The sequence below is a fragment of the Pleuronectes platessa genome, chromosome 17 (assembly GCF_947347685.1).
Source record: "Pleuronectes platessa chromosome 17, fPlePla1.1, whole genome shotgun sequence".
Classification (NCBI taxonomy): Eukaryota; Metazoa; Chordata; class Actinopteri; order Pleuronectiformes; family Pleuronectidae; genus Pleuronectes; species Pleuronectes platessa.
Window position 1 is genome coordinate 6,669,232 of NC_070642.1, and position 10,727 is coordinate 6,679,958.

The window sequence follows — 10,727 nt, forward strand, 5'->3', positions numbered from 1 at the left end:
GGTCTGGGGCTGCTGAGGTCTGTATTTCACTTCTCCACCCACTGTATGGAATGCCTCGTTAATCCTTATATATAATATAATGGCTCATTAAAGGCCCATAATTAAGTTTTTTTCACATCACTGAAGTTATACAATGTAAAGTTTTACAGCTTTGGGGCTATAATAAGACGATAATAATATAATATAAACGATTTTGGTGTCTTTCTAGTAACCTTACAATAAAAAAATGTATAAACCCATGAAGAGTAAAAGTAAAACCAAATATTAAAATCTGATTGACACAAAAATACATATCAATGCCACATTTAACACAAGAATAGTTAAAAAGTAAAATCAATTTAACAGGCACCAACACCTAGTGTATATATAGGTGTAGTATATATATATATATATATATAACTGCATCAAATTCATAGATTCCAATATCGGAACTGTAGTAACTGCCGTTGAGCGAGGAAAAACTTGTTTTACTTTTTTCTTTCTTTAATTTTATCCTGGGTTAAAAAAAAAAGTCTTACAATTTACAATTGATTTAAAATGTTAGACCTAAAGTAGACCAGAGCAGTGTAAAAAGTAAAAAATGATCAGGTAGTGAGTGTAGATTGACATTAACCAAGAACATATTCAAGTGAAACATATTGACAGATTTTGTGGAGGTGGATCTGCTCCTGGCATTAATATTCGGAGGTAGCAATAATTTCAGGTGATTATACATTAATGAAATCATAATTGTGAATATAATATCAACTCTGCAATTAGATCCTCCTCATTCCAACACGCTGGACCTTTAAGAAAGATTTTAAAATCTGATGATCTGAAATTACATCGTGGGAACCATTTGAAGCACTGGGCATTGGTGGTGGTGATGTCTTTATTATGCTTGAGGACAACTCTACATTATTTCACATGTCCATCAGAACATTGAACATTTTAATCACAGCAATCATTCATCCTGTCCACTCTGGCTGGAAAATTGATTCCTTCATAATAGTATTCCTATTCTGAGAAATGGGGGGGGGGACCACAGCCCTCATTGAGTCCTGTTACAATGTGTCTGACATGAAAAAGACCCTCTGCCAGTACAGAACCCTCCTTCATGTCGCCACCCAACATGCAAAATTGCAGTGGTTTTGTTAACATCTTTTACACTGAAGTCCTGCAAAGGGGGCATTACTTGTCAGACAGTGTGGACAGGACACATGTTCCATGAGTCATGAACAAGTATGAAACCACTTCGAGCTCAAACTAAGAAAGAACCCTCTTTCTTAGGGGGGGGGCGTCCTCTCATACCACTGCAGGTTGGCACAGATCAGCCAGAGACCACCTCACTGAGCCAGAGGGGGAGAGAGGATGCCGGGCTCACTGGTTTAAATCTCTACATCACAGACATTGAGCTCAGGAGCCGTATCATAGTCAGAGTTATAGAACAGGAGAGTTACTGTCCCATCACTGCTGCTTTTAGTCATTTCTTTACTACAACGCTGTCCCCTGGAGCTCGACTTCCTGCAAGACTGGAAAACATGAATAGTAAATTCATTACTCTCGTTCATTTATTGGATTTAAATTACATTTCAGTAGAATTACCACTTCATGGTTGTTTGCCTCCACCAACCACAAAATTCACATCCATGTCCATCCAGACTTGGAGGATGTCCACAAAGTTGGGTCCGGACTTTATCCCAAGTTTTCCTTTCACACATGAACAATGCAGCAGATACTTCATATAATGAAGGTTTATGCATATTTTTTAAGTGTATAATAAACATGTCAATTCTGATTTATGGCCAAAAGTGTGTGACCTTTAACCACCAAATTCACTTCATGCTTGAGGTCAAGATTTCAAATTTCCACGGGGTGATTCTGAAACATCACGATCAAGTGAACAGGACGGGCGCTATGGCACTAAGACATATAAAGCATTTATGTTGGAATTCATTCATTTCTTCAGAGACGTGGGCAGAAACATTTGGAGTATAAGAGACTGAGGTCGATGGCTTGTAATAAATGTTTTTGATATGATCAACAATCCTCATGCCTGCTTTAATTTCCTGTTAATGAGAGGATGTTATATTGACGACTTTCATTGTCAAGTCTCTCGCTGATCGCACGTTTCACACATGCACATGTCACAGGAATCAGTCACACAGTTGGAGTAAACTTTTAATTTTAAAAAGCAGCAGCAGAAAATGTTACTGAACCAAAGAAAAACTGGTGAAAGAGAGAAAAAAAATCTCAATAAGACCCTTACAATCGGTTCTTAAAATTATGTATAAATAAAGGCTGGGACATAAAATATGATCACAGCATCAAAAAAAGCAATATACAGATATAATCCGTATGCATTGTGAAGATACAATAAGGAGTTACATGTAATTGATAGTTTACAGATGTTTAACCCCTTGTGGACGAATGTCGCGAATTCGCCTCAAATCCCATTCAGGTCTTAATGCAGCCGAGGTGACGATTGTGCCTGATGGTGCAAATACTACACATACCAAGGAAGGTATTGGAAGCACTCTGCCGACATCTAGTGGTCAGAGTGGAAAATACATACTAGCCCGTTGGGACTGTTCAGCAAAGTTATTTTGAGGTATTAAGCTGTATTTGAAATACTGTAATGATGGAACAGCAATGATTGTACAGAAACATACGTTATTCAATTTCAAGCAAAAGCAGCATCAATCTACATACCAGAGACTGGAAAATGTGTTAAATTAAGGTTACACCCATTTATGCCTAATGTCGCTAATTTGCCTCATACCTTAATTTTATATCTACTGTATATGCTATATTGAAATGAACAATCTCCAATTAATTTAGCATCTGTATGACAGCCAAAAACACAATTTTTTTTTAAAAATATAATTGGAAATTAATTCAGGCATTAAGGGGTTAAATGTTCTGTTTATCTAGTGGTGGTCATACTCATATAGTGTAGTTTGAAACCAACGCCTTCACTCAGGACAAGAATTAAGTCCTTAAACTTAAGAAATAATGTGACATATAGTGCAAATTTTTTATATTGACTGATGTAAACTTGAAATAATTGTTGGCCTTATGGCTCAGCTCAAGCATGAAGCAAAATGTGTCAAACACAATCATCTCTTAAGACCCATTCTTACATCAATAAAAAGCTAATTAAAGAAAGCAGGATAAACATTAGAATATTAAAGCCCTGCAATAAATACAATTCTCACACAACTTTCTAACTTACAACCATTTTTGCTCCTTCTCTTTTTTACATTGTGTAGAGATCAAGTTCATTATATTGAGGTTGTATTATTTGGGAGTCGCTCATTTACATATACTGTATTTGGAACAAATGTTAGAAACATGTCACTATATTATGCATTCCAATAAAACAAAACACTACAGCCTCACGACCGAATTAATGTTGACATAAAACCCTCAATAAAGACTTGCATAAGTTGTTTTACAGATGGGGTTTATTACAGGACTATCCTTGCATTACAAAGGACGGACATCTGTTTCATGTTTTGTTTCATTTCTTTATGTATTTAATAAATCTGGGAACCAAGCGGACTGTTCAATCCATGCCACATCAGTGGGAGGTGGAAATACCTTGGCCAGGAAGGCCAGTACAAATTAAGTTAAAACATCAATGTCCAAAAATCAATGTCATATTCAGTAACTGTAATACAGCAGAATGTGGAGTCAGTCAAATACTGGTCTGTTTACAAGCACTAACATCAAACCATTTCATTAATTTCTGCTCTATACTTACCAAAATAGATTTTCTCTGTCAAACGCCTGTGTGCCTAAACAGCACGGTGCTTACAGGAAACTCAGCGAGTCCCACTGGATCTCTATAAAGACTTGCTTGAGTATCATTGCGTGTTTAGTCTGCAGTGCATTACAGGGGTCCAAGGCCAATAGACTGATTTCCTCGAGAGGCTCTCGGGGGTCAGAAGGACCTCTTCTATTTCAACCCCATTTTCCATTTTTCTGGTTTTTCTACACAGTTTCTAAACTGCGCTGCCGTTTCAGTGACAGAAATAGCACCTTCAATTCCATATAATCATACATATTTGTTATCCCTACTTCCCAGTGGCAGCAAAGTGGTTCCTGTTGACACACATAGGAAGCACTGTGGTCCGAGGGCGCACAGTCAATATTTCTGTGTAGTGGGTACAGTGGTAAGAGCCATAATGGTCGCTTAGGCGCACTTTGTGTCAGTGGGAGTCCTCTTTGAGAGCGGATCGCACTCTGGCCTCCAGCTGGTCTGCCGGGGGCCGGGCATCCGGGTTTGAGGCGAGCAATTCTAAAAGCAGAGTGCACGTAGATGGACCGGGAGGGGGTGGCAGCGGGGGCGCTCTCTTAAACTTCATTGGGATACACAGCTGGAGGTCGGCGTTCTCCCACAAGGCTTCCCCCAGCGGCATCAACCAGCCCGAGCGACCCTTACACACGTAGGCGCCTAACAAGAGAAAATACAAAAAGGATGATGAGGTAAGTCATCAGGCTGAAAGCAACAAGACAGACTGCAGGGCGATCACTTTCCAAAACACAAGTTAGCATGCAATGAAGTGCTCAAAGAGTCTGAAAACATAAAGCTATGAGAGGCTAAATGGATCTAGTATCAGTCTATGACTTAAATATTTATAAAGGAAAAAAGCCCAAATGACCAGATATGTTTTCAAAATATATGTTTTGTGATCAGCTGCAGTCAAGGGACGGTTAAAGGAACTCATTCACATAGAGTTGGTCTAATACACTTTACCAGCTAAACTCAAAGAGATGCAGTAGTCATACTGACACTCTGCATATCTGTGCTACAATAGTTAATACACTATTCCTTTAACAGTTAAAAAACCAGCAGCACAATGGAGCAATGTTTTCATCAGTATGTCCTTGTTTTGCTTATTCTCAAGCACAATATGCATGTGCCATGATGCACAATCCTAATATTACACTGTGAACTACAGGTGGCAGACATGATGAAGCGTGACAGCAAGTAAACCTGAATGTTATCGGGTTTGAAAACCTTTTCTTGAAATGCAAATTTTTATGCAGAAAACACTGACACAAGTGCTGTTAAAGCCCCGACAGACCATTAGTAAACCCACACACACTTCTAGTGCTTCCTCAGGACTGTTCTCATTCCATATTACTACTAATAACGTCCGCTAAACATAACAGGTTTTGATAACCTGTTAAACACTGGAAGAGCGACATGAAATACACAGTCAGAATAATAATAAGAACTGGAGGAGCTGCTCACAGTTGAAAAATAAAATAAAACTGTAGAAGTTGGTGAAACATCTCCATTCCCATGTCAGAAAACTAGACATAACGGTGGGGGTTTCGAATAGTTTGATGTGAAACAACAAAACTCTTTAAGTACCATTTCCATCTATCCATTATCTCTAGTGATCGTCCTTTTGATGGGGAGCCATTCCGAGCAGACATCTGGTGACAGGCAGGACGCACCCTGGACGGGTCCCAGTCCATTACAGGGCCATCATATAGAGACCAAAAACCATTCATACCCACATTCACTCCCACTCCATTCAATCTAACCACATTCGGCATTTGATTTCCTGTTTAAAGATTGTTACGACATATTTATTGAATTATAAAAGCATAAGGTGAGTGTAACTCACCTAGGGTTGCAAAGGGGCGGACAATTTCCGGTAAATTTTCGGAAACTATCAAGGGAAATATTAAGCTCGGGAATTTTGAAAAAATAAAATAAAATACGCAAATTAAACGCCGAGCAATGAAAACATCATTCAAAACTCTATTTTAAAGATGTATGGAATGCAGCACACGCTTCACGTTGAATTTCAACCCTCCACCACATGCACAGATAATTCCCAGCATCCTACACACTACAGCAGGCCTCAATAGCCCTGCTGTAGTGTGCAGGACTAGTGAGGTAAGATGATATTACTGGGGGAAATATATTAACATGCTGATTGAGGATTGTTCATCTATTCATTTATCCATCAATTGTAAAATATTTTTAAAGACGATTCCAATTGGCCAACTATTTATATCTCTGGCATTGCTTTAGTGTTTTTTTACAAGCTTTTTTCTCATCTTATTCTACAGAACAATGCCTGTGCATTCTCATGTGTGGAGACATCTCACCCCAGCCAATGTAGAAGGAAAGGCTGTGTACATTTGCAAATACTGTGCAAAGACCTATGTTAACAATGACACAAAGATGCAGAAGCATATAGTCAAGTGCCCAAAGTTTCCTCAGGGCTCAAATCAGCCTATGACAAAACAAAATGTTTATATTTATGTCTGTATATGGCAAGGTAAATACAGTTAGTATAAATTACCCACACAATTTTCCGTTAATTCCCGTATATTCCCATGGAAAGTTTTCAACTTTGAATATTCCCGGAATTTTGCAACCCTAAACTCACCCAGCACTCATTTGAAATGGATCAAGTACCAAGATTAGCTCCCTCTTCTTCCTTTAATACCTTTGATTTCTTGGCTGCTCATAAGAATAATTAGGAAGGTAAAACTTTGTGCTCAACAACCTCAATTGCTCATTTGTCTTTATTTGACATTTTCTGTTACGACATGATCAATTGAGTTTGTAGATTAATGAAGAAGAAAATCTCATTAAAAGGTGGTAAACATAAAGATTAACAAGGAGTATCTATGAAAGTGGTTAAAAAGCCATCAGTTCAAATTAAACTCAAGGTTCCTGGAGACCATCTCTTGTTGGAGTATAAATTAACTTTAATGAAAACCTGATAGAAACACATCTGTCATACAAGGCGTCTCTTTCTGCCGATTCCCATCAGTAAAGCCTGATTTAAACACTGCGGGTGAAGTTTATAGTCAAGTCCAGGTCTGTCCTGGTGAAGGCAAGTCACGATTCCCTCAACTACCTCAGCAAAAAAAATTAAATAACAAAATCTCTAGACTTCCAGGCCTAGAGGACAAACAGGAGAGAGTGCGTCTCCCTCCCTTACGATTTCTCCCTGCTCCCCTGCCTGGTCAAATAAGTGTGTGGGTGTATGGGTCTTGAGAGGGGATAAGGTAAAAATAATAGACCATTTTATCTGTCTGCGAAAAAGCCTCCAGCTGCCTCTTCCATTTTCTCACTGACAAAGAGGATTGTGATCGGAGCTGCTAAATGCCATTTTGTTGTTTTTGTTTTTTTAAATCTGCTGAAACACCCCCCGTCAAAATAACTGTTTCATTCAGCTTAATGGGAGCATCAATGACTCAGGGAGCTTCTCACGCACTAAACTTTGGGATAATGGTTCATATTCCCCTGACGCCAGGTCGCCGCTGATCAGAGCCATTTTGGTGAATAAAAGGAGACGTCTGTATTACAGCCATTTCATTCCTATCCGATAGTGGAGTGCAGGACAGGGCCCTGTACTCCTGAACATTAAGACACTTCCTCATGTTATGGCCACTCGGGATTTTGACAGGGTAGGAAAAAAGGACATTAAACAAATAGATTAAAATCCCAGAGCTCTCCTGGAGAGCTGGGCACATTGCCTCTGCCGGCTCATGTTTATGGGTTAATTTCCCTACACCGACCTTGTATGTGATGACAAGCTTAATTTAGAACAAAGACAGCAAATTAATTAACAGGACGCAACCAATTTTCATCTTTGCTTTACCATGAGAATGTGACTGATCTTCATTAATGTAAGCTGATGTTATCAATACAACTTGATCAGAAAACAAAGGAAATAAATAAATATACAAACAAACTTATAACGTATTATTCTGAACAAACTGGTATCGCACCTGCTGCCAACAACAACACTTTGAGGTGTAAGGAATGCTTAATCACATGGTGTCCGATTTTATTATAAGAAGCAGAGCTACCAAGATCCATATCCAAACTTACGGTGGATAAATTATCCCTCATATCTTTGCCATTTAGATTCAAGATTGTTCTGTCCATGGCTGATGAATGTATGATGTATAGCATGTGACATTTTTAATATGTGCCAGTTAATTGAGTCAAACTCGATTCGGTGCGATGCGTCATCAAGCTGCCTGGCCACACACACACACAACCTTTCTGAGAGCCCTTCTACTGGTGAGCAGCACATCACATGGTAGGCCTATGCCTAAATGTTAACTGAAAAATTCTGGATTCTCATTTATTTAAGACTAAGGTGGGGTCCAGTAGTCTGAGACTACTTGCCTGTATATCTTAACCATCCTGGTCTAGTTGTTGGGGTAGTGTTGGTTTGCATTATCATTCTGTTTCATTTCAGTAACAGAAGCATCAGGTATTCTTCCTCTCTGGTCTACACTGTTGATTCATTTTCTTACCCAGCTGTTCCTGTGTGGTCCCTTCTTGCAGAAATGTGATTCTTTCCAGAACCGCCCAGAACATCACACCTAGCGAGAAGATGTCCGCCTGGGCCGTGTAAGTCAGTCCACCCCACACCTCTGGAGCCATGTAAAAGTCGGAGCCACAGGTGGATGAGAAGTGCTGCATGTTTTCAACCCCGTCCACCAGACCTTCACTCATCTTGCTCAGACCAAAGTCTGCCACCTAGAGGTTGGACAGGGAAATGTGTCTTGACACAGCTGAAGTTCATTCATATGGACATAAGGGGTAAATATCGTTTTTTTAATATCAGGCCTTTACTAAAGATAAAATTAAGACATAAAGACAAAATATACAGCAAAAAAGTGACACTTATATTTTATGTATTGTGTTATGATTCAAATGATAAAACAATGTTTTCTAAATTAGTTTGTCAGACAATACGTAAATAACAATTGTCCAAATTCATGGGTTGATTTATAGCCTAGACATAATGTTTTAACCAAAATGTACCAATGCTAATGTGAATGTGTCTGTGTGTTTATCTGCGCGACCATCTTGAGCTAAATCAATCTGATGACAGGCCAGATTGCACCCTCAATAATCACATGACACATGCAACTGGAAGAAAATAAAACGGGTGGGACGTGTGATATTTACAAAATGCCCAGCTTGCTCTAAATTTAATTAGCATAACAAACTTTGTATTTACAAATGTCATTGTGTCGATTGTAGAATATTTTTTTTAGTTATATTAGTTAAGTAATGAGATCTATACAGAGGTGGCAATTAGTTGGTGGCGTGAAGGTTTTATCGCCTTCATAGAGTGTGGTCCTACATTTAGATTATGATAGAAAAGAGCTAAATAATACAGACACCACAGACATGCTTGTTCCACTGCATCCGTGTCCCCTAATCTGATAGAAGAAGGGTCACACGTCAGCATCTGCCTACCTTGACGACAGGGCCTTTTGATGTGACACAGACCAGCACATTGTCAGGCTTCAGGTCTCGATGGGTGATGCCAAGGCCATGCAGGAAGGCCACAGCTCGGCAAAGCTGTCGCACCACACTGTGGTTACGCTGGGCATCTGGCGGCCTGGAGAGCAGGTACTGATTCAAGTCGCCCCCGTCACAGTACTCCATCACGAGCCACAGGGCCAGGCATCGCAGGGGTCCCGGCTGCTCCCCCTCGCTCTGGGCCCGTCTCTTTCTGGCTTGGTTTTGAGGCCGTTGCGGGGTTGTAGCATCAGATGCATTTGATTTGGTTGTGTCCTGGAGCTTAGGCCTGACCTGGACAGTGTTGGTCCTGTCCTGAAGCCTGGAGAGAGAATACGTCCTCTTCATGGCGGTCGCCTGGGCGTGAATCCTTTCCTGACTCTGTGCTGCTCCCACCACACTGCCCTTCAGCACGCTCTCAACCAGACGTAGAGGCAGTTTCCCTGGTTTCAGGGGCTTCAAGCTTCTGGGGCCTGTCTGCAGGAGACAGCTGTGGAGTGCAATGACGTTGATGTGGTTCTTGGCTGTGGCTCTCATGGCCCACAGCTCTTGCAGGTAGAGCTCGATGCACTCCGGGTTGCTGCAGGGCAGCCGCTTAATGGCCACCTTCTGTCCTGTTTTGACCACATGTCCCTCAAAGACCACGCCATAGCTGCCTCGTCCTACCTCCTTCTCTAAAGTGTAGAGCTCCTCCATGTTTTACAGGAGCTAGACCTGAGAGGAGGAAAATAACTCGGTTTACTGTGATAACTATACCATGTTAGTGTTGAGTACTCACATTGAAACCCTTTACAGCATGTGACCAGACTGTCCTTGTGATTTTAAGTGTGTTATGATAGGATCATCTGGGATTATCAACACCAAAGGTATAATCACATCTATCGTATGAGCTACAGCTAACGTCGCTAACGTTACTGACTGCTAGGTCTCAAAATAACTATTTTAAAATGTTTTAACTACAACACACAATGTCTGTAGACGCTGGTTTAAAAGGGAAGCGAAACAGAAAGCCTCTCGCTTCAGATAAACTCTCGTTATTTGAAATAAGCTTACCCACGATTCTGCGGCTGGTTTCACGAGCGATACCTCGACGTGAATCTGTGATCTACACGTTTGACGAGCCGCTCGGCGCCATGTTCTACGAGTATAGCTTTTTTTAAAATTGTTATTAAACTACGCAAACAAATAGGCAGAGGAAAACTTCCGGGTCTAATTTTGTAACGTCCCGCTCTGGGCAGACGTGCATCGTGATTGGCTCTAAATTGAATCGCGTCACGCATTGTGATTGGTTGCTCGCAGACAGACGCCAGTCCAGGTTGGTGGTGTTTATGAGGAAGTTGGAAGGTGCTGCCAATTAGGTCAAGGGTTTTAAAGGTAAGGAAACTTTCTACTGATTTACAAAAGGAAAGAAAGTTGTCAATGAAGCTTTTACTTCAAG

General features: G+C 40.4%; 1 protein-coding gene across 2 annotated transcripts; it reads right to left on the reverse strand.

Moving 5' to 3' along the window:
* Nucleotides 1-2,142: 2,142 nt before the first annotated feature.
* si:ch211-63o20.7 (Serine/threonine-protein kinase pdik1l-B-like) lies at nt 2,143-10,509 on the reverse strand. 2 transcript variants are annotated; one of them, XM_053445214.1, is made up of 4 exons: nt 10,347-10,509; nt 9,245-10,003; nt 8,290-8,515; nt 2,143-4,438 (listed from the first exon to the last, which is right to left on the reverse strand). In XM_053445214.1, exons 2-4 carry the CDS (start codon nt 9,983-9,985, stop codon nt 4,194-4,196), a joined length of 1,212 nt encoding a protein of 403 aa, XP_053301189.1. In that variant the 5' UTR covers nt 9,986-10,003; nt 10,347-10,509; the 3' UTR covers nt 2,143-4,193. The 2 variants fall into 2 exon arrangements, with proteins under 2 accessions (XP_053301189.1, XP_053301188.1); XM_053445213.1 differs by having other exon boundaries at nt 10,343-10,509.
* Between the last annotated feature and the right edge of the window lie 218 nt (nt 10,510-10,727).

Coding starts and splice junctions, on each gene's coding strand:
- si:ch211-63o20.7 (XM_053445214.1), bottom strand. CDS start 9,985: ATGGAGGAGCTCTACACTTTAGAGAAGGAGGTAGGACGAGGCAGCTAT. Junction 8,516..9,244: donor CAAAAGGCCCTGTCGTCAAG/GTAGGCAGATGC, acceptor TCCAACCTCTAG/GTGGCAGACTTTGGTCTGAG. Junction 4,439..8,289: donor GACCACACAGGAACAGCTGG/GTAAGAAAATGA, acceptor TTCTCTTGTTAG/GCGCCTACGTGTGTAAGGGT.